This window comes from Littorina saxatilis, linkage group LG13 (genome assembly GCF_037325665.1).
Source record: "Littorina saxatilis isolate snail1 linkage group LG13, US_GU_Lsax_2.0, whole genome shotgun sequence".
Taxonomy (NCBI): domain Eukaryota; kingdom Metazoa; phylum Mollusca; class Gastropoda; order Littorinimorpha; family Littorinidae; genus Littorina; species Littorina saxatilis.
Window position 1 is genome coordinate 9,914,649 of NC_090257.1, and position 23,347 is coordinate 9,937,995.

A 23,347-nucleotide genomic window follows, 5' to 3' on the forward strand; every position below is an offset into this window, starting at 1 on the left:
AGAGATTGTTATGCTCTATCCAGTGGTGAAACCCATTTTAGAAAAGAGCGAAAACTGTTTGAGTTATAAGCCTGTGACTAAGGTGACCCACACACTGTTACCAGACACTCCCCGGACTTATAAGCCTAGCGCAGAACCGCGCGAGGTGACATGCGACTCATTTCGTGGTGGAGGGTCACAATTGATTAAGCTTTTAAAGTGCTTGCTTTTGCAAAGTGAAGATAAGTCCTCCTGCGAGGTAGCATTATTTGTAATGCATAATCTTTTGCTATAACTTTCTTCTTAGGTATAAACCCTTGAATTAGATTATACAAAGAGACAAAGAAAAACAAAACATGTACTGATTCAAATATCAGTGAAATGGCAAAGTGTGGAGAGTACGTGAACAGGAACATACCTTGTTACAGCACCAGAGAATATCCTGTCGATGATTCTTGAATTCAATGCTGAAAAGAATTTTTTAAAAAACACCATCAGGTTTGTTCTTTAAGTTGTAAAACTATGTGCAATATTCATACTCTTCACAAACACATAAATGCTCACACATATGCGCACACATACCTTCTTTTCAATCATTTGTTTTAATGAAGAGACCATGAAAACGCAGAAGGCTAACACAGATGGTATTGAAATTGTGTTTGTGTGTGTGTGCAAGTATGTGAGTTTGTCACACACACACACACACACACACACACACACACACACACACACACACACACACAAGTGAAAGTATGTGCCTTCATGTGTGTTAGCGGTGGGCTTTACCATGGTCGTTGTGTCTGGCAAGGTCAGCCTTGTCGATGAAGAGGTCGTGGTCTTTGTCCAGCTCCCAGAACTTGCAGTATATCACGTAGAAATGCTCGTAGGAAAAGTACTCTGTCACTTGGTTGATGTCTTCTTCGTCTTCTAACAACGCCACCGTCTGAAACACACATCAGAACACACTCAACTTTTAGAGATGTTGATCCGCAAGACAAGTGCATGCAACTTCTGTTGCATCAAGTAGCAGAGAGAGATAATTCATGAAGGAAGGCAATGCAGACAGTCAGAAAAATAGTCAAAATAGACAACGTGAAAAAGACGGACATGCCTGATTAGGCCTAAAAAAAAAATAGGTGTGGTTACGGTAACCCGACCTACCCTATTGTTAGGGGCCGACCCTATAACTTTTTATTACATTTGTAAAAAAACAACAACAAAAAACCAAAAAAAAAAACCGAGTGCAGAAAACGCAATGAAAGCGAAAGCGCTCGAGTCCCACACTTATTTCCCTGTCAAGTAGGTTTAATTTGTACACATTAGAAAAAAAAGAAAAAAGTGATTGCCTACCTTCCTACCCTATTTTTTGGGGCTATGTTACCTTAACCACACCTATTTTTTTTTTTGGCCTTATAAGGAGAAAAAGACAAACAGACAGATACAAAGGAGAACAAGACAACTCGCACTACAACGACAACATTTTCTGTCAATCAAAAGTGTTTCAGGTACAGTGGAACCTCCTTTTTAACTTTGAAGACACCCCAATTTTAAGATTCCCTCCCTTTCATGGGTGCAACCTGGAAAATTCCAAAAACCGGCAAAAGTTGGGGTCCAGCTTTTTTAGTATCTAAAATGCCAAAAAAAACCTCTCCTGGAACAAAAACATCGGCAGCCGATGAAACCAAAAACCGGCTGCCGGCGTGTAGCCGGCAGAGTTGCACCCATGCCCTTTTAAGACCCTGTTTTCTCTGACGTTTTATTCACAACCCCTGTAAAATGTACCCCCGATATAAGACTCCCTCCTTTTTAAGACCTGATTTTCTCATATTTTCTTAGGTCTTAAAAGGGGGTGTTTGAGGGGGGGGTGTCAACTGTACTTGTGGGCATACAATAACACGGGCACATACGCATGACAAATCACAAAGTTAGTTAAATTTGTCTCTTTCCAAACATGAACAGGAGTTAACCCCTTGTAAAAGAATTCCCAAAATAAGGTTTCCCCACGCAAAAATCTAATAGCGCTAAGCAATTACTACCTCTCCCTATGACTCACTTGTAAGAAGTTGCTTTTCCTGATTTCGTTGACTGTGATACGACCTGACCACGACCGGTTCACACAGAAAAATATTCTAGACACAACCTGCAACACAATGAAAATTGAATTAATTAATCTAGGGAGTCTGGGACCTGAACGGTTCACAAATGACGGCTGTATATAATATCAACAGGTTCAAAATTAAAAAGTTTACATAATCTATCTGATAACAAATGGTCAGCGGACCATATCATTTGCATAATGAAAACGTATCAAGCAGAGACGTCATTTTGCATTGGCTAACGGCCAAAAATGCTCTCAAATTGTCAAAAACTACTTTTCGGCAGATCTGCCAAACTTGTATCACGGTAGCTAGGGGAAGAGTGACCTCAAGGACAATCTTAAACTAACAAAACTTGCCCAAATGGTACGGCCATTTTGGAAAATCTGCCAAAAAAAAGAAATCCTTGACATCCTTACTGAATTGAAGCCAGTCTAACATGAGAAACTTGGCCCGCTATAAGGATAAGGTATCAGTTTACTCTGTGAGTTTACCCTCATGGAAATTCGGCCCGCTACAACAACATGGTTGAAGTACTCACGGTGTGTACGTATCTGGAATGGAATTCTGGCGCGTCTTGCAGGAAGGTCAGCCCTGGGTGACAGTCCACAACATCCTGCACACACACATTTTATATCAACATTTTTATGTCAGCGTGGAAAGCACGGATATATGAAAGACCTGATAATTATAGTCTATGGACCATTTCGAAGCTGGGTTGGGAGAGGGGAGGAAGAGATAGCAGACTCTCTGTTTCAGCGCACCGCGTGACACCGCTAGACGCGTGAAGATTTTCTAAATGGTCGCTAGGCTGGATACACTTTTCAGTTGTAAGTGATACAGTGGAACCTCCCTTTTAAGACCTAGATTTTTCAGTGTTCTGTTCTTAAACTTTGTCATTTTACCCCCATTTTAAGACTCCCTCCACTTCAAGACCTGATTTGGGCGGGGATGAAGCTCAGTCGGTAGCGCGCTGGATTTGTATCCAGTTGGCCGCTGTCAGCGTGAGTTCGTCCCCACGTTCGGAGAGAGATTTATTTCTCAGAGTCAACTTTGTGTGCAGACTCTCCTCGGTGTCCGAACACCCCCGTGTGTACACGCAAGCACAAGACCAAGTGCGCACAAAAAAGATCCTGTAATCCATGTCAGAGTTCGGTGGGTTATAGAAACACAAAAATACCCAGCATGCTTCCTCCGAAAACGGCGTATGGCTGCCTAAATGGCGGGGTAAAAAACGGTCATACACGTAAAATTCCACTCGTGCAAAAAACACGAGTGTACGTGGGAGTTTCAGCCCACGAACGCAGAAGAAGAAGAAGAAGAAGAAGAAGAAGAAGAAGAAGAAGAAGAAGACCTGATTTTCTGAGATTTTTGAAGGTCTTAAAAAGAGAGTTCCACTGTATTGATCGCCTTTACAGTTCAGACATGAGACCAGCAAATGTTCAAAAGGTAGGAAAGGAAGCCGGGGTGGGGTCCAGGGGCAACGCCCCGGTAGGGGGTTCAGCCCCCCTGACGGAAAATGAATGTTAGAATTATAAAGGCCATTTTGGGGCCTCTCCTGATAGCAAAAAATTAGATCATGCCTTTTTAAAAAGCTATACAAACCACAAGAATAACATGTTTTAGCATTTTAAACAAAAGTGTAATTTATAACAATCACACACACACACAAAACTGAATTGAAAACTTTCAGAACCAACACATTTTTTTCACCAAGTCCGTATTTCACCGCGCAGTGGCCGTTGTCGCACCACAGGCACACCGCCTGACCGGGAATAGATATCTTGGCAATACTGTCGCCAATGAGCTGGCGCCTTTCTTTCTTGTTGATAATGACAGTCACTTCTTCTGACAGCCAGTTGGCTTTCCATTTGTTTTTCACACTTTGGTCGTCGATCGTAAGAGCTTCCACAGCCGACAAAACAATACGGAATCCAGACGCCATGATGCTACCTTTTTCACCTTCGGCGTTTGGAGATCGGCAGCCAATCAAAACAACCCGCAAACCGCCATCGGTGAATAATTAGGCCTAGGCGATACTGCTATGGGTTCACGCGAGTGCTGGGGTGCGAATGCACTGACTTCAGACGCAGACAGCTTCAGCTGAACGGTTCATACCACCACCACCCCCCCCCCTTTTTTTTCTCAACGAATTTGCATCGATCTCAAGAATGGTCTGTGAGCTAAGGAAAATATCGGAATTCCGATAAAATTCGGACCAGTCCCATGTCTGACAGTGGTAAGATATATGACACAAAAACCAGCAAACAAGTTCACTGCTGCCTACTCTTTCCTCTCGCAGAACTCGAGGGAAGATTGCTATGAAAGGCGCTTTATGAGGAAAAAACCCTTCTTTTGCACATTTGTCTCAATGATTTTATATGTATGAAACCCATTTGGAAAGAATAAGGCACACACACAAAATTTTAATAACATTATGTATGATACAATATAATCAAATAGAATAAGAAAAAAATATATAATAATACTGTTTCCAATGACGAAGTCAAAAAATAGGATCGGTAGGGTGTAACTCTTAACATTTAATTTTTTTTTTTTTTAATAAATATTAACAGTTTTATTTACACAGACGCATGTTGCTTTTATTGGAAGGAAATCATGCAAGCTGTTGTGTCCCTCTCGTAACTTTCGTTGTAAAATCAGCAAAATTGAGTCTTCTCACTTTTCATATTTAATTTGTTTTCAGGATCGAAACAAGTTCTGGGTGTCGGAGGGTTACGAGTTTTTCCTGGCTTAATACAATGTGAGTCGCTTCCGTCAGGTGCTACATTATTAGCTGCGACAAACCACGCTTGTGCTGTGTGACACAGGACACAATCTCCACCCACCTGTACCAGTGGAACCAGATCTTCAAATTCCAGATGCATGCGTCCCGGTCTGGCAAGAAAGCGCACGAATCTTGAGGCATCGTCGTGGCTTGTTGAGAACATCCTGAAATAAGACAGCATCAATGTAGAAAACATTTCAACAGAACACTTACATACCCTCCTGAAAAAAAACAAGTCCTAATGAATATCAATCTATGTCACAAGATGTCTTTTCTTGGATTGAAGAAGAAAACTTGGCTGAGGTTTAGATACGCAAAAAAAGACCCAAACAAAGATTCAAATTGTTGGTGAAGTTTATTCTCACTGCTCTGTTAATTAATATTTCACTGATACACCCTTTTCTCCCTCCTTTACCAGGGTTGAGGGTATTGTTTTTTTTATTTGGTTTAAACAAAACTTTATTCAATTTTAATCATGACAAGAATAATGCATGGATGATTACATTTTTATTTATTTTATCCTTCTTTGTTTGTTTGGTTCTTTTATGCATACCTGTCAAGTCTTACGTTTTTCGTGTAATTCTTACGGAATTTTGATGTTTTTCAAGTCTTACGGCGTATGCCGAAGATCTTACGGTTTTTGCGAACAATTTGGTCAAATAAAAACAAGTCGCGTAAGGCGAAATTACAACATTTAGTCAAGCTGTCGAACTCACAGAATGAAACTGAACTCACTGCATTTTTACAGCAAGAGCGTATACTCATAGCATCGTCAGTCCACCGCTCGATGCACAGGCAGTGAAATTGACAAGAAGAGCGGGGTAGTAGTTGCGCTGAGAAGGATAGCACGCTTTTCTTCATCTCTATTCTTTTTAACTTTCTGAGCGTGTTTTTAATCCAAACATATCACATCTATATGTTTTTGGAATCAGGAACCCACAAGGAATAAGATGAAATTGTTTTTAAATCGATTTCGGAAATTTTATTTTAATAATAATTTTTATATTTTTATTTTTCAGAGCTTGTTTTTAATCCGAATATAACATATTTATATTTTTTGGAATCAGAAAATGATGAAGAATAAGATAAACGTAAATTTGGATCGTTTAAAAAAAAAATTTTATTTTTTTTTTACAATTTTCAGATTTTTAATGACCAAAGTCATTAATTAATTTTTAAGCCACCAAGCTGAAATGCAATACCGAAGTCCGGCCTTCGTCGAAGATTGCTGGGCCAAAATTTCAATCAATTTGATTGAAAAATGAGGGTGTGACAGTGCCGCCTCAACCTTTACAAAAAGCCGGATATGACGTCAACAAAGGTATTTATCGAAAAAAAGAAAAAAACGTCCGGGGATATCATTCCCAGGAACTCTCATGTCAAATTTCATAAAGATCGGTCAAGTAGTTTGGTCTGAATCGCTCTACACACACACACAGACAGACACACACACACACACACCACAACCCTCGTCTCGATTCCCCCCTCTACGTTAAAACATTTAGTCAAAACTTGACTAAATGTAAAAAGATCGCAAAGGTTCGTCCGAGAGCAAAGTAACAGCTAAATAATCTCGCGGTAACTGATCCGGCGGAAGTACAAGGCAACGCGCATGTGCACACCGTCACTGCGATCTGACTGAGTACTGTGCGACCACACTTGACCACACGCGACCTCAAATTAAAGCAGTTACATGTACTATTGTTGTTGTTCTCGGTATCTTCAAGGTATTTTCTCACGTTGTACGAAGTTTTAAGCCATAAAAATGAAACTAAGGGAGTTGTGATGCATTTTCGAAGAGCTAGCGATCGAAAGTCTTCTTCTTCTTCTTCTTGGCGTTCGCAGAGGTTACACAATCAGTCCAGCACTGGTGATAAATGTTGTCGTTTTCTCCAACTCCTGTCGACTGCCGGCCCGTATAGTTTGGTCTGCAAGGGAGTTGGTGACGGCCACACTTCTTTTGCGATCGAAAGTGAAAGTAGCCAGATTCCTGTCACATCCGATCATGTTGGACTTGTTTTTAGAACACGCGCGACCTCAAACTAAAGCATTTACATGTAATATTGTTGTTGTTCTAGTATCTACACAGTATTTTCTCACATTGCACCAAGTGTGAAGCCATATAAATAAAGATAAGGGCGTTATGATGCATTTTCGAAGAGGTAAAGAGCGAAAGTTGGCACTGAATGTCTGTCACAACCGATCATATACGACTTGTTATTAAAAACATGCGCGACCTTAAACTAAAGCATTTACATGTCATATTTTTGTTGATTTGGTATTTGTCCTTGATTGTTGAGACACACATGAGTTTCTGGCTTGTAACTTGTGTGTTTTACATGTTCTGGTTGGATAAAATGTTCTCTTTTGCACATTGTGGTACATGGTGGGGGTTTCCATTCATGATTGAATCCCTGTGCTCATGAATGAATGTTGTTAAAACACACTTGTCTTGTGCCTTTACTATCATGTGGAGTTTTTGTGCATTCTGGTAAACATTTTGTGAGGGGTGTAAATCACTTAATGTGTGTCTGGTTGGAAGTGTACTGTCTTTGTACAATTTAGGTGATTCTCGGTACAATTTACATTTAAACATGCTTTGCATTTCAAAATTACATAAAACAGTGCAGTTCAGTATTGAGAAAAGTGTGTTTTTCTTATTATGTGTGAAATAAGGCTGATTTCTTGTTTGTGTGTGTGTGTGTGCATGTATTTATAGTTCTTGTGGTGATTAATCTAGCGACTTCAGCAATTTTGCACGTTGTCTTATGCTTTTTGGTGCAAACGTATGGTTTTGTTAGCAAAATCTTATGGTGAGAGTCCACAAGAGCTTGACAGGTATGTTTAAGTATGTCCACTTATGTTGCACTTGATGTGTTTTTTGTTCTAGACTGTTTCTGAATTGTTTTTCATTCATTTTTCACATTTCTTCAAAAATGTCTTGTTTGTACATGTATCTGTTTAATGTACAAAACACGTTCCATGAATACTGTAATGAACAGACTGTGGAACACAGATCCATGCAAGATAACTCTGTCATTCCCAGTCAAGATCAAAAGGAGTGATTATCTCCCTTGCCAAGTGAGAGGCTGAAAAGAGTAACATGACAGATGCAGCTGTCAAGAAAACGAGGCAACTATCAAACACAGTCTCCTTGAAGTCTGACAGCGACAACCTCAACACAGCTGAACACCATGATTAGTATACTTAACACTTTGTACCCCACCGACGGGCGCAGTGGCGTGGTGGTAAGACGTCGGCCTCCTAATCGGGAGGTCGTGGGTCCGAATCCCGGTCGCTGCCGCCTGGTGGGTTAAGAGTGGAGATTTTTCCGATCTCCCAGGTCAACTTATGTGCAGACCTGCTAGTGACTTAACCCCCTTCGTGTGTACACGCAAGCACAAGACCAAATGCGCACGGAAAAGATCCTGTAATCCATGTCAGAGTTCGGTGGGTTATGGAAACACGAAAATACCCAGCATGCCTACTCAACGAAAGCGGAGTGAAGCTGACTATGCTCTCAGAGTATAGTGTGGGGAACCCAAATGGGCAAACGAGCTCACACGTAACCAGAGAATTCTGGAACGCTGAAGAAGAAGAAGAAGAAGTACCCCACCTATGTTGACCAAGTTTTTTTTAGTCGAGACCAGCTGTGCTGCAGCAGGTAACTCAGAATTGTAGTAACTGTGTATCAACACGCTGGAATACAGGTGTTAGATCGACGTTACAGGAAGCGACTGAAGCTAACAGTCTGAGTGGGTATGTCCGTACCTGGTCAGATAGAGCCATATGAGTGGGTACGGATATATCCGCACCTGGGAGACAATGAGTTAACAGGAGATTTAAAGCCCACAGAAGCAGGAGACTTAGTCTAAAGTTTACATAGTACATTTATACAGTGACATCTTCGGTTTTTTTTCTCATCATTATCATTATTAGAGGTGCCATGCTGCACCAGAGATCTGTTCAGGCTTTCTCATACAATAACACCATCCTTCACCTTCAACCCGAGCGAATGGGTGGCCGAGTGGTAATGCACTTGCGCTCGGAAGCGAGAGGTTGCGAGTTCGACCCTGGGTCAGGACGTTAGCAATTTTCTCCCCCCTTTCCTAACCTTGGTGGTGGGTTCAAGTGCTAGTCTTTCGGATGAGACGAAAAACCGAGGTCCCTTCGTTGTTCACTACATTCGGGTGTGCAAGTTAAAGATCCCACGATTGACAAAAGGGTCTTTCCTGGCAAAATTGTATAGGCATAGATAAAAATGTCCACCAAAATACCCGTGTGACTTGGAATAATAGGCCGTGAAAAGTAGGATATGCGCCGAAATGGCTGCGATCTGCTGGCCGATGTGAATGCGTGATGTATTGTGTAAAAAAATTCCATCTCACACGGCATAAATAAATCCCTGCGCCTTAAATATGTGCGCGATATAAATTGCATAAATTTTTTTTTTTAAATTAAAAAATCCCTGCGCTTAGAACTGTACCCACAGAATACGCGCGATATAAGCCTCATATTGATTGTTTCAACCCACGCCAAAACACACTGCCTGGCTGCTTTCTCTGCAGAGGGAGAATGAGCGCTTCTGGGGCAGGTCTGCCTACCCTCCAAGCGAAGCTTCAGGGACAAAGTTGAAGATTAAAAGAAGTCGATTTTGCGCTTTGCGCAAAAGTCGAGGTTGCGCGAAGCGCAAGCGAGCTGGCTAGGGGGGTCCGGGGGCATGCACCCCCGGAAATTTTTTTTGGCCAAAAGGACACAATTGGTGCAATCTGGTGTCATTTTACCCTAACATTGCCTTCAAATCATCTTGCCAAACTTGAACATTGTCACTGTAAATGTCACTGAAAAAATGAAATTCAAACTTACAATATTTACATTTTGTACAAGGTTTGGTGGTGTCACTGCATTCATTTGGAGCTGGCCTGAAGGGACCTGTAATAGGCACTCTTCATGTCTTTGAGCTCCTTGTTGGTGTAAACTCTATCCAGAGCTTCACCGGGTCTCAACTTGGCGACAACAAGTGCTTCGAGAGTGTCTTTTGCCATGCTGCCTCTAAAATCTGTCTTGTTCTTGCGGACCACCGAGAAAATCCTCTCGCAGTGTGCTGAAGAGTGTGGAATGGTGAGGATTGACAGCATGACCATTGGCAAGTGTTGGAACATTGACGCCATCTTTTCTTCGACCTTTTCTTCTTGCAAGAAGTTGACGCGCATGAGTATTAGCTACAAAAAGCTGCTCGGCAATGATCAAAGGCATTGTGATAGCTGGGTGGCCTTGTTAAAAGACACGACCTTCTTCCCAGGGGTCAATGACCCAGTTTTTGCCATGAGAGGTGGTTCCCCTGTCATATCTGAGAGAGGAAACACTTCCTGCATCGGGGTCAGTGACCGGTCAGTGACCGAGTTTAACAGAGTGGAAATCTGTGTGTGCGGCCAGATCAAAGGCAGGGCAGTACCTAGTGGGGTCAGTGACCGAGTTTAACAGAGTGGAAATCTGTGTGTGCGGCCAGATCAAAGGCAGGGCAGTACCTTGTAGCTGAAGGCAATCTCTCTCGCTCACACTGTTGTGAGCGTGTTTGGAATTTTTTTGAGTTTCCGGGACGCATTTCGAACATCCGTATTTTCCGGAACACTTGATAAAATTTATTGATTTCCGGGACAAATACGGAAATTCCGTAACGGTAGGCAGACCTGCTGGGGTGACAACTCCTGTGATCTTGCCGCGAGGTGGCACCAGTTACCAGCCGAAAGAAAGAAGGGGCATAAACTCACCAGAACCGACCATTGTCTGCTTACCGTATAAAATGCACGACTTACAATACAAACAAACTGTTACCAAACCGATATATGCTATTTGGGACCAATGCAAGTTTTTTTTCCTTTCTCGTGTGATCTTGCCGCGAGGTGGCGCCAGTTACCAGCCGAAAGAAAGAGGGAGCATAACCTCACCAGAACCGCCCATTGTGTTAGAAGCACCTGTGTTAATCTCGGAAATTAAATCAGGGAAAAATGCCACTGCAGTGCACAGAATACCGCCGGCCTGTTGATTGTGGGTATGTGTCCAAATAAAAGGATGTTCTTCAATCAATCAATATGAGGCTTATATCGCGCGTATTCCGTGGGTACAGTTCTAAGCGCAGGGAATTTTAATTTAAATATTTTTTTTTTCATGCAATTTATATCGCGCACATATTCAAGGCGCAGGGATTTATTTATGCCGTGTGAGATGGAATAATTTTTTTTACACAATACATCACGCATTCACATCGGCCAGCAGATCGCAGCCATTTCGGCGCATATCCTACTTTTCACGGCCTATTATTCTAAGTCACACGGATATTTTGGTGGACATTATCTATGCCTATACAATTTTGCCAGGAAGGACCCTTTTGTCAATCGTGGGATCTTTAACGTGCACACCCCAATGTAGTGTACACGAAGGAACCTCGGTTTTTCGTCTCATCCGAAAGACTAGCACTTGAACCCACCACCTAGGTTAGGAAAGGGGGGAGAAAATTGCTAACGCCCTGACCCAGGGTCGAACTCGCAACCTCTCGCTTCCGAGCCCAAGTGCGTTACCACTCGGCCACCCAAATTCCATATACAAGCCTGAGCAGAACTTAGATAAGGAACATGAGTGTGTGTGCGGGAAAGACAATACGGGAAGGTCTATATTACGTGTTTGTTTGTTTGTTTGTTTATTTGTTGCTTAACGTCCAGCCGACTACGCAGAGCCATATCAGGACGAGGAAGGGGGGGATGAAGGGGGCCACTTGTCAAGCGATTCCTGTTTACAAATGCACTAACCCATTACTTGTGTCCCAGCAGGCTTTAGTAAAACTAAATTAATACCTACTGGAAGATTACCAGTTTCCAGTATGTTAAAATAGGCTTAACTTATCTACTGCTGGACTTACATCAGAACACTAACAGATTGAACTATACATGAATCGCGAGACAAGCGGCAAGAGAAGAGATTTTTGGAAAAAATACAGGTGAATGAGCAAGAAGGCAGAAAAAAGAAAAGAATTCATGAAGAAAAAGAGAGCATGACAGGAAAGAGGAACCAAAAATCTACCTAACAGCAAACTAGAAAGCTCCTGCGGTTCCAAAAACAGGAGGGGCCTTTAATTTCATAACCGCAGTGCCCCACTGCGGGATATATTACGTGTGCCTTTCATTGTAGAACAACTAACAAATACAACAACCCCAAAATGAATCATCAGCAAACTGCTTCCAACCACTATTCATTACAATGACTCAGTGATACCTGAGGCCAGTCAAAACGTACATGCATATGGTGAATGTGCCCCACTCAGTGATACCTGAAGCCAGTCAAAAAGTACATGCGTATGGTGAATGTCCCCCACTCACTTTTTCAGCATGGCGGTGAAAGATTGGAGCGTGACGAACCCTTGCTTCTCTCCCCCTGCCGCCCGGAACACCAACATCTTCCAGTAGATCGCAAACCCACACGTCTGGAACACAACATTGAAAATGTAATCATTTTATCAGTGTAAGTATGGTTTTATTCATAGTTTGTTTGTTTGTTTGCTTAACGCCCAGCCGACCACGAAGGGCCATATCAGGGCGGTGCTGCTTTGACATATAACGTGCGCCACACACAAGACAGAAGTCGCAGCACAGGCTTCATGTTTCACCCAGTCACATTATTCTGACACCGGACCAACCAGTCCTAGCACTAACCCCTTAATGCCAGACGCCAGGCGGAGCAGCCACTAGATTGCCAATTTTAAAGTCTTAGGTATGACCCGGCCGGGGTTCGAACCCACAACCTCCCGATCACGGGGCGGACGCCTTACCACTAGGCCAACCGTGCCGGTTTTATTCATAGTAATAATATGTAAAGCGCAGAGAGCATAGTTTACTGTGGTTCACACTATAAAAGCTCTCATTATTATTATCATTATTATCATTATTATCAATAATCTGAAGCATTCTTCTAATGCAATCACAGCACAAACACAAGCACAGCTTCATTGGGATGTCATTTGGCATTCGCGGTCCACAAAACTTATTTGAATTTTATTTTCATAAAATGTGTCGCGATTTTGGCACAATTGTCAAACTTTCTCACAGTGGGGGAAAATTGACTACAAGGCTACAAACATATCAAACATAGGCACAGACAAACAGGCCAACTGGCAGGCGCACACATACACATTCAGAACACACACACACACACACACACACACACACACACACACACACACACACACACACACAAGCACAAGCACGCACACACAACACACACTTTCTTCGGCTCTTAACCGCTCCTAAGTACACATCATAGAAACACTGGCAGTACATGTATTAACAACACTCCTCACAGCCAAAAGTAAACAATAACATTGTAAGTTCAAGGCTGGGGGAAAAAAATTGCCTAGTTGCCAATGGGCACATTTCCAGGATCAGGAGACAGAAACCCATCAAGACTTATGAACGAGAGGGGGAGAGAGAGACATGAGGAGAGGAAGGGAGAGGGAGGGACATGGGGAGAGGGAGGGTGGAAGAGGAAGAGAGAAATCGAGAGGGGGAGTGAGAGACATGAGGAGAGGAAGGGGGAGGGAGGGACACGGGGAGAGGGAGGGTGGAAGAGGAAGAGAGAGATCGAGAGGGGGAGTGAGAGACATGAGGAGAGGAAGGGGGAGGGAGGGACACGGGGAGAGGGAGGGTGGAAGAGGAAGAGAGAGATCGAGAGGGGGAGAGAGAGACATGAGGAGAGGAAGGGGGAGGGAGAGACATGGGGAGAGGGAGGGTGGAAGAGGAAGAGAGAGATCGAGAGGGGGAGTGAGAGACATGAGGAGAGGAAGGGGGAGGGAGGGACATGGGGAGAGGGAGGGTGGAAGAGGAAGAGAGAGATCGAGAGGGGGAGTGAGAGACATGAGGAGAGGAAGGGGGAGGGAGAGACATGGGGAGAGGGAGGGTGGAAGAGGAAGAGAGAGATCGAGAGGGGGAGTGAGAGACATGAGGAGAGGAAGGGGGAGGGAGAGACATGGGGAGAGGGAGGGTGGAAGAGGAAGAGAGATCGAGAGGGGGAGAGAGAGACATGAGGAGAGGAAGGTGGAGGGAGAGACATGGGGAGAGGGAGGGTGGAAGAGGAAGAGAGATCGAGAGGGGGAGAGAGAGACATGAGGAGAGGAAGGTGGAGGGAGAGACATGGGGAGAGGGAGGGTGGAAGAGGAAGAGAGATCGAGAGGGGGAGTGAGAGAGAGGGGTTGGAAGAGAGAGAGAGAGAGAGAGAGAGAGAGAGAGAGGGAGAGAGAGAGAGAGAGAGAGAGAGAGAGAGAGAGAGAGAGGGGCGGGTGGAAGAGGAAGAGAGAGATCGAGAGGGAGAGAGAGAGGGGGTAGGGGAGTGAGAGAGAGGGGTTGGGAGGGGTTGGGGGGGGGAGAGAGAGAGAGAGAGAGAGAGAGAGAGAGAGAGAGAGAGAGAGAGAGAGAGAGAGAGAGACACACACACACACACACACACGCACGCATGGACGCACACACCCACGCACACACACACACACACTCACACACAAAGCCTCCAAAGCTGATAGCCATAGAATCTAGATCCACAAGCGAGCCAGAACAAGCCAGGCAGAAGAAGTGAGGGGTAAAGGAGGCCCTTTGGCATGGAGCCAAACAGAAGTACAGGGTGATTAGTGACAAAACAGGTGTTGCCAACTTTTGGCCAACCTGGCTTCTCACAGTCCCAGAGCCAGAACTGTAGACGCTGATGCCGCTGTATTTCAGGAAGAGGATACAGGCGGAGAACATTGTCTTGCTGGGAAAAGATGGATATGAAAGGGTAACTATTTCTGGGGGGGGGGGGGGGGGGGACACACCACGGAAACAATTCGCTCAGTCAAAAAACCGGATGGAAAAACTACTGGGTGTTCTACAAACAAGACACCCCACGTTATGATTGAGAAGAGTTCTGTATGAAACATTGAACTTTTATTTCATCTGGTTGGAATACTGTTTTCACTAAGTCATGGGACAGCACTTTTAATCTTAGTAATAATAATAATTATGAGGATATTTATATGGCGCAAATCTTAAAACAGTTCTAAGCGACGGGTGCAGTGGCGTGGTGGCAAGACGTCGGCCTCCAAATCGGAAGGTTGTGAGTTCGAATCTCGGTCGCTGCCGCCTGGTGGGTTAAGAGTGGAGATTTTTCCGATCTCCCAGGTCAACTTATGTGCAGACCTGCTAGTGACTTAACCCCCTTTGTGTGTACACGCAAGCACAAGACCAAGTGCGCACGGAAAAGATCCTGTAATCCATGTCGCAGTTCGGTGGGTTATGGAAACATGAAAATACCCAGCATGCCTACTCAACGAAAGCGGAGTGAGCTGACTATGCTCTCAGAGTATAGTGTGGGGAACCCAAATGGGCCAACGAGCTCACACGTAACCAGACAATTCTGGAACGCTGAAGAAGAAGAAGTTCTAAGCGCCTCACAGTAGAACCTGCTCTTGCGACCACCTGCTTGATTAAATGGACCTCCTGCCCCAAAAGACTGCAAAAAGGATCTGGATAAGTTGTTTCTTCTATACAATTCCCCTTTACTATCTATCTACAACAACTTTTGATCCGTCCCTTAGGCGGTCGTCATAGACACGATCTGCTGTAATTAAAACAATGTTGGTATGTTTCAAAGCTGAAAAATCTTCCCATTTGTGCTGTTCATAACTCTTTGAACAGTCCATACTAACTTAATTGCAAAGTAAGATGGAACAATACAAAAGAACCCCCAATCTAAGACTCCCTCCCTAATAAGACTTTCTTTTCATAACTTTTGTAAATTTAACCCCATTTTAAGACTCCCTCCTTTTTAAGACCTGATTTACCCAGATTTTTGGAGGTATTAGAAAGGAGTTTCCACTGTATATATAGTTACCGTATTTGACGGACTACAAGCCGCGACTTTAAAAAAAAAAAAATCGCATTGCGGCTTATAAAAAGATGCAGCTAAAACGTTACCTAAACTTGAATAGCATTCACCTAATGGAAGTCGCCGCGGATTTTCATTTTGCTCGATTAGCGATTACCGATACTTTATTAGCTCTCTACTCAAGACTCGGCGCTTTTCTCTTTCTTTCGCGAATCTTCGTTTGTCAACAAGTCGTCGTGACAAGATAGCGTACAGAGAAACACCGGATGTATCAGGATCTCGCGCGTGCGAGATTTCGTTTTTTTGTGTCTCGCGATAGTTGGAGGAGCGAGAGCCGCCACGTTGTGTTTTCGTCTGCTTGAAATGTGCGCAAAAGTCGTAAATCATCACAAAAAAGCTTATTCCGGGCGGGACTACATGTGTGTGTTGGTTACAAATTGTGTGTGTGATATTTTTCTTCAAACTTTTTCACTTTTCTTCTTTGTTTTTACTTGTTTATTCTCGGAGCCAATTTCGCCAAATACCGTACTTTCGTTTGCCTGGTTGTTTTGATTGATTGACACGATCTGATTATATTTTTTTCGATGGCGGCTAATATAGTGACGCGGCCTATACGTGGCTCGTCCCAATTTTTTTTTTTAAAGTCGGGGGTGCGGCTTATAAAACGGTGCGTCTTGTAATCCGTCAAATACGGTAGATGAGGAATGAAGGTGTTAGATGGTACTGTGGTCAGGAAAGCAGGGTTCCCTCTCAAAAAGCTGCACACACCCAGGCACCTGTTACATTTTAACCTTGTTTCTGTACCTTGAAAAAAGGACAAGCACGATAGCCTAGTGGTTAAGACATTAATGTCCTGTTATGCAGAAGGTTTGGGTTTGAAACCTAGCTGCGCCCGGTGGGTTAAGGGTGGAGATTGTTCTGATCTTCAAAGTCAACTTGATGTGCAGACCTGCAAGTGCCTTATCAAAGTGCCTTATTCCTCTGCGCATGTACACCCAAGCAAAATTCAAAGTCTCTTAAAATGGACGTTCCGCTGCAGAACGGAAAAAATGAAAAGCCAGCAAACCAACCTTGGCGATGTGACCAATCTGCTGTTTGTAGGCCTTTCCCCCCTCCAGCTTGGCGAACTCGGCGGTGGCTTTCTCCACGATGGCGTCCACGTCCATGTCACTCTCCGGCTTGCCCAGGGGAAAGTGGAACGGGGGAATGTCCTCGCTGCGCACCTTCAGCGGCATTCTGGGAAGGGGGAGGTCGCGCGTCTTGGGCTTGTTCTCCTTGTCTTCTTGCCGCGAGAGCGTCGGGATGGTCGTGGAAGATGACGATGATGGTGGTGACAGCGTGATGGTGGCTGAGGTGGTGGTGGTGGTGGGGGTGGTGGTTCTGGCGCCGGACTTGCTGTCCTTGAAAGCGGCGGGGGAGTCTTTGAGGCGCAGGTGGTCACCGTGGGAGACGTCCTTGTCGAAGGGCTGGGGCTCCTTCTCTCGCAGCACACCATGATGCAAGTCTTTCTGGTTGCCATTGGGAACGGCTAACTGCAACACAGATGGAAGGTGGTTAGTTTTTTATTCATTTTGGAAAAGTGTTCTTAGAAGCTAATGAAAGATACTGAAGGGGCTGCAAGTGAATTCATGCTGGCAAGCTGTATTCACCGGTGTACTCTTTCAACAGAATAACATTAACACTGAAGAAAGGCCCTGCAGTAAACAATGTGAAACAATCAAAGAACAAGATGACTAAAGATAGATGGAATATCCTCAAACAAAAAGATAGCATGGAACCATTGTCATAAACAGCAACAAAAACAAAAGAAAGAAAGAAAAACTGCTCCAAGAAAGATAGCGACAAAGGAATGATGGATGGAAGTTAAGATAAAAGAAGCAAAACAAAACCCAAAAAAATTGAATAAGAATTAAACATGAGAAAGAAGGAAATAAAAAGATCCATGAAAACGCACAATGTCATGTCTGTCAAAAAGTGCTTGCACTTGCAGGCAAAGCCTCCCCATGTGTGTGTTCTATTGAAACACTCAAAAAACAAAACGCCACAGTATCACAGGGATAGATGAGCTTGCCAGCACAGCTCACACTTATGAATGCAGGCGCTACACACACACACACACACACACAGTGCAGCAACACAGACACGTAAATAGACTCCCTAAACGTGTACACAACTATTCCTAGCTCTACACAATACATCCACCCCTCCCTGTCAGAGTCACAGGCATTAAAACCCCAGAACCTCCCCAAAAGCCAGCTTCAATTTTGTGTTAAAGCGGCTCTTCCTGAAGCTTTGGGGATTTTTGTTTAGTCTTTCCGGGCCCCACAACCCTTAAAAGCTTCCAGTACAAAAGGAAAGGGTTTGTGAGAGCATGAAAAATCACTACTGTACAGGCTAATATGTGTCAGTCTAGTAGCTGTGCTGTGTGTGCGCGCGCGTGCGTGCACACGCGCACGCGTGTGTGTGTGTGTGTGTGTGTGTGTGTGTGTGTGTGTGTGTGTGTGTGTGTGTGAATGTGTGTGATTGTATGTGTGTGTGTGAATGTGTGTGTGAATGTGTGTGTGTGTGTGTGAATGTGTGTGTGTGTGTGTGTGTGTGCGTGTGTGTGTGTGCATCCATGCATGTGTGTTGCACATGCTTTTATATTATTTTGTCCTCACTTTTTATATATATATAACCATACTCAGCTCTTTTCAATAACATCAAACACAGCCTTATTGTTACACTGAGTTCTGCAAATGTACAAGCAAAGGAGAAACATAAAATGTCATTCCTAACAGCACCTTCAAAGCATACCACACTTCATGATTTGAGCAACACTGCTGCTACGTTCACCATTGTGCAACAAATCTTTCTGAAGTCTGACAAATATTCTTCAAACACACACAACAAAATCAGCTCAAGGGGGATAACACAAGAGCTGGAAAAAACAAGGGAGGTAATTACAAGAGTTAATAAACAGCCTGGGCATCAACAGGTAGGGTAGAAAGCCACAGGCACAGGGAATAGTTTGTAACAAAGGGATGCTGTGTAGCGTTTGAAGATTGACCAGGTGACATGCAATAGGCAATCTCCGGAAATAACTCTGTCGGCTTTGTATGGGTTGTGAAAGAGTGAATACTCTTGCTTTTATTGAGGCAAACTTTCTACATGTGCTCCTTATCCACGTGTGTTTCAGACACATCCCTCCCTTAGTGACTGTCCTATAATGTCACGTGGGAAAGTTTGACTCAATAAAAGCAAGAGCATTCAATCATTCACAACTCATACAAACCCAACAGAGTTATTTGTGAACATTGATGCAGTACGTGCATTTTTTTTTCTGGTAATGTTAAATAATATTGTCCGGAGTTCAAGAAATTATTGCAAGGCACCATTCATTGTGGACAGAGAAAATTGTGGCACTTATTAGAAAACTGAGGTATATCGTACTGAAAAGCGGTTTATTTTTAATTCCACTAATTTCCCAAAGTTTACATGTTCAAGGGGGTAAAATTCAAGCCTACTGTCCCAATTCAACTCTGTCCGCCATTTGGTTATGTACCCTGAACATGTTAATAAGGAAATTAATCAAATTTCGAAGTCAAAAGTATAGCTTTTCATCCTCGATTTTGCCTCAGATTCAACAGTATACAACACAATTCCCTCTGTCTGTAAAGTTTGGTACACATGCACCTTGCAACAGCTTCCTTGAATCTGGGACCCTGTTGTTGAAGGTTACCTTGATTTTTCTATTCCCCAAACCATGCAGTAAAGCAATTTAAATGAGAAATATGGTTGCATCTGAGTGTTGCAGAGAAGAACATGTTCATTGTCTGCTAATATGAATAACCACTGAGGAAAACAAAATTAATACCAAATTAACGATGTGCTTGTAATTAGAGAGCACTTTGGTCTCAAAAATACAGTATTTTAAGAAGTCTCCCTTTAGCACCTGTATGAACACACACACACACACACACACACACAAACACACACACTTTCTCCAAAGATATCTTTGCTCTCCACCCACTCCCCTCCCTCTTTTCAAGAAAAAAAAGGAATTTCTCCAGTATAGAGGGCAGCAATATCCTCTCTCCCTTTCTCTGCAAGCCCCCCCCCCCCCCCCCCCTCCTGTCAGATACTAGGGAATGCGTGTGGAAGGGGTGCAGCTACGGGCATCAAAGAGTTCCGAGGATTAGCATGGTGGGGGGCGGATAGTTTTCTTCCCTCCCAGCCCTTACTTCCTGCTCAGCTGTCGACAGCTCCACTTCTGGACTCTCACATTTCACCATAAAGCATCTTGTACCTCTTCCCCCCCCCCCCTCCCTCCCCTTCAAACCCATCCATCCAACTCTCATATCCATCTCCCCTCTTCTCCTTTCCCGCTCTCTCACTCTCTATAACACACACACACACACACACAACCACACACTTCTGCTCTCTCGCTCTCTCTCTCTCTCTCTCGTATGTGTGTGTGTGTGTGTGTGTGTGGTGAGTGTGTGTGTGTGTGAGAGAGAGAGAGAGAGAGAGAGAGAGAGAGAGAGAGAGAGAGAGAGAGAGAGAGAGAGGGGAGAACATATCCATACAGTTAGTAACCATGACGCAATCAATCACAAGCTGTGAAGGTTATAACATAAAGCCTCAAAACGAGCACTGGCACAAAAACCAGCACACATTTTGCATAGCAACATTTTCAACACCCCCCCCCCCACCCCCCCACCCCCTTTTTTCCTCTATACTCAAACTTCAAGCGGAAACGTGCATGCATGATTCAAAGCTCAAAGACATTCCCAAAACACATGGCAACACACTCTGTGCACGTCCAACACATGTGAACCAACCGGCATGTGAACAGTGAAACCCTATCTCCACTTCTGGTCTCCCTCCCCTCCTTTTTTTCTACCCGGCCTGATCGAAACAGATTGTCTGAGTACTGTAAGATGATGATGAAAGAAATATGGTGCGTGTCGTGTCGTGTCGTGTTGTGTGTGTCCGTCCGTAAAAGTGCACTATTTTGAATGTATCCACTCAAAACACGTAGGAGCGTGAAAAGTTCACATTGCTGGAAAACCTCAAATAAGGTCTGCTAACAACTGTTCTGGCAGGGCATTTCTATAAAGATTTCAAGCAACGTTATTTGGCGATGACTGTGTGACAAGGTTCAGGGAGGTAGCATGCAGCAGTGTTAGGTTAAAATTACTAGTCTATTTCTAGGACATTTCCCAGCACACACAAAAAGTTGTCCACGACTCAGGATCATGCTGGTACAAATCGTTCCATTCCACGCACAAATCGTGGGTACTATATCTATAATCTATCACAAAAAGTAGAGGGTTTTCTTGGCAAGCATGCTGGACGTTGTTAGTGCATGGCCTAACCAGCCAAACCCAAGGAACACCATGCTCCATCAGATGCCCCATACCTGTATCTTGTCTTCCGGTGACACGGGGAACGCCGGGTACACCTCGTCCTCGCCCGCCGAGAAGGAGAAGTTGAGTCCGGGACTGGTCACCGTGGCCGGTTTACTGCTCGGACCACCTGCCGCCACCACTCGGACAGGCGTCCGATTGCCCACCGGCCTGGTCACCCCGGCGGCTCGAGGCAGACTGACCACGCCCCCGTCCGGTCCGGTCCGCACAATCACCTGCGTCATGGGTCCCACGTTTCGGACACTCGTCGTCTGCTGCTCGGCTGGTCCGATTCGGACATTGTGGACCGGCGTGTGTCCGATAGTCGTGTGTCCGATAGTCACCACTGCACCGCTGTTCTGCTGCTGCTGTTGATATTGCTGGGATGACGGGGCCGTGATGTGACTGACGTTAGTCCGTGCCGGGCCCCCACTGTTGCTCACCACAACCACCACGGGAGAAGGTTTCTTCGTCATGGACACAACCGGTATCGGTATGGGTGGCTGTCCCGATTTGGATGTTTGTACCGATATCGAGTTGGGCATTATTGTCTGTGTCGACCTGGGTACGTGTACCGATACCGAGTTGGGCATGTATGACGGTGCCGACCTGGGTATCTGTACCGATACCGAGTTGGTCCTGTGTGGTTGTACCGACTTGGGTACGTGTACCAATATTGAGTTGGGCATGTGTGGTTGTGTCGACTTGGGCACGTGTACCGATACCGGTTTGGGCATGGCGGCGGGCGACATTGGCGACGAAGCGTTGTTGGTGCCGACAGGGAAGGTGACGGCCTGGCACACGCCATAGTGGATGGCCGAGCAGGGCAGACCCACGCGCAGGAACTTGCACGAGCCGCAGCTGTGCAAGGCCTTGGAATAGCGCAGGTCGACCTTGGCCGGGTGGTAGATGGTGACACGGGTGTGCATGTAGCGCACGCATGCATACTTCTTCTGCATAATAGTCAACCCCGTCTGTGTCGAGACAGACGGCGGAGAGAGACAACTGACCAAGGCTGGTTTGATCAGTTGGAGGGGTCAGCTGGTTGGTTGTGTTGCTCCCAAGACTGTTGTGACATTCTCTGTCTCTATGGGAATGGTTCACGAACTGGGTTCTCCTCTGCAGTGCTCCACTTTGTGTTTCCTGTTCTCCATTCGCACCTTCACTCTTCTTAGTCGGAGTTTCTCCACTGTGTGTTGAGGACACAGGTGAGGTAGCAGTGGGTACTTTAAGTAGTAGTGGAGAGTTTCAGACGTGGATATGTTTGTAAAGGAGAGTTTCAGTAGTGGAGAGTTTAAGTAGTGCGGTACTGCTATACACATTCAATTTGCCACTGAGAAATAGATCTAAATCCTTGCACAGTTTTACACTTAAAACCATCCAGTTTGAACCATCCGACTCAATCTGCACATTTGAGAATCCCTGAACACTTTCCCAAGCAAGCCATCCAGTTGGAACACAACCTGTCTAAGAAATACGTGCACGTGTGTCTTGAAAAGTTCTCTCTCGGACACACCAACACCACCCGTCTCAGAATGCTCACCACATCTGTCTTCAGGTTCTTAGAGACACACCAACACCACCCGTCTCAGAATGCTCACCACATCTGTCTTCAGGTTCTTAGAGACACACCATCCCAGTAGAGTTATTGACAGCTTGCGTCAGGTCATGATCGTTTCTGTGCATCCATCGCTGTCCTCGCTACGTCCGCGAGAGTCAGAGAGTGAGAAACCTTGAACCAACCTTAACCAGCTTCTCCCACATAAACGCCATGCTGTGTTGGGATAAGCAGAGAAGAAAATGTAATCCACGGAGAGGGGGAAAAAAACAACCCACTCACAATTGTTCCCCAACCCTCCACCGATGAAGGACAAGAGAACACTTCAATTATTCACCGAACATCAACACGGACCGTTTATCAAAACACACTCCCAGACAAAACTAATGTAGTACAGTCGAACCCCCCCCCCCCCCCCCCCCAATTTAAGACTCCCTCCTTTTTAAGACCTTGTTTTCTGACTTTCTGTTCATAACCTCTGCACAATTACCCCCCGTTTTAAGACTCCCTCCTTTTTAAGACCTTGTTTTCTGACTTTCTGTTCATAACCTCTGCACAATTACCCCCCGTTTTAAGACTCCCTCCTTTTTAAGACCTTGTTTTCTGACTTTCTGTTCATAACCTCTGCACAATT

The 23,347-nt window shown here is 44.6% G+C and overlaps 1 protein-coding gene across 6 annotated transcripts in view; it reads right to left on the minus strand.

Annotated features, from left to right (window-relative positions):
- Window positions 1-23,347, minus strand: part of LOC138983551 (serine/threonine-protein phosphatase 2A regulatory subunit B'' subunit beta-like) — a 70,519-nt gene that overhangs the window by 17,776 nt on the left and 29,396 nt on the right. For 5 of the 6 annotated variants that reach the window (XR_011461195.1, XM_070356819.1, XM_070356818.1 and 2 more), the window contains exons 1-8: window positions 21,170-22,467; window positions 16,836-17,297; window positions 12,237-12,340; window positions 4,925-5,027; window positions 2,617-2,691; window positions 2,033-2,119; window positions 766-922; window positions 398-446 (exon numbers count right to left, since the gene is read on the minus strand). Coding sequence is in view for 5 of the 6 variants with exons in the window: in XM_070356819.1 (XP_070212920.1) it covers window positions 398-446; window positions 766-922; window positions 2,033-2,119; window positions 2,617-2,691; window positions 4,925-5,027; window positions 12,237-12,340; window positions 16,836-17,297; window positions 21,170-22,114 (1,982 nt within the window). In the remaining variant the exon portion in view is untranslated. Of the gene's footprint in view, window positions 1-397; window positions 447-765; window positions 923-2,032; window positions 2,120-2,616; window positions 2,692-4,924; window positions 5,028-12,236; window positions 12,341-16,835; window positions 17,298-21,169; window positions 22,468-23,347 lie in introns of those variants that run through there. The other variant, XM_070356822.1, reaches the window with a different exon arrangement.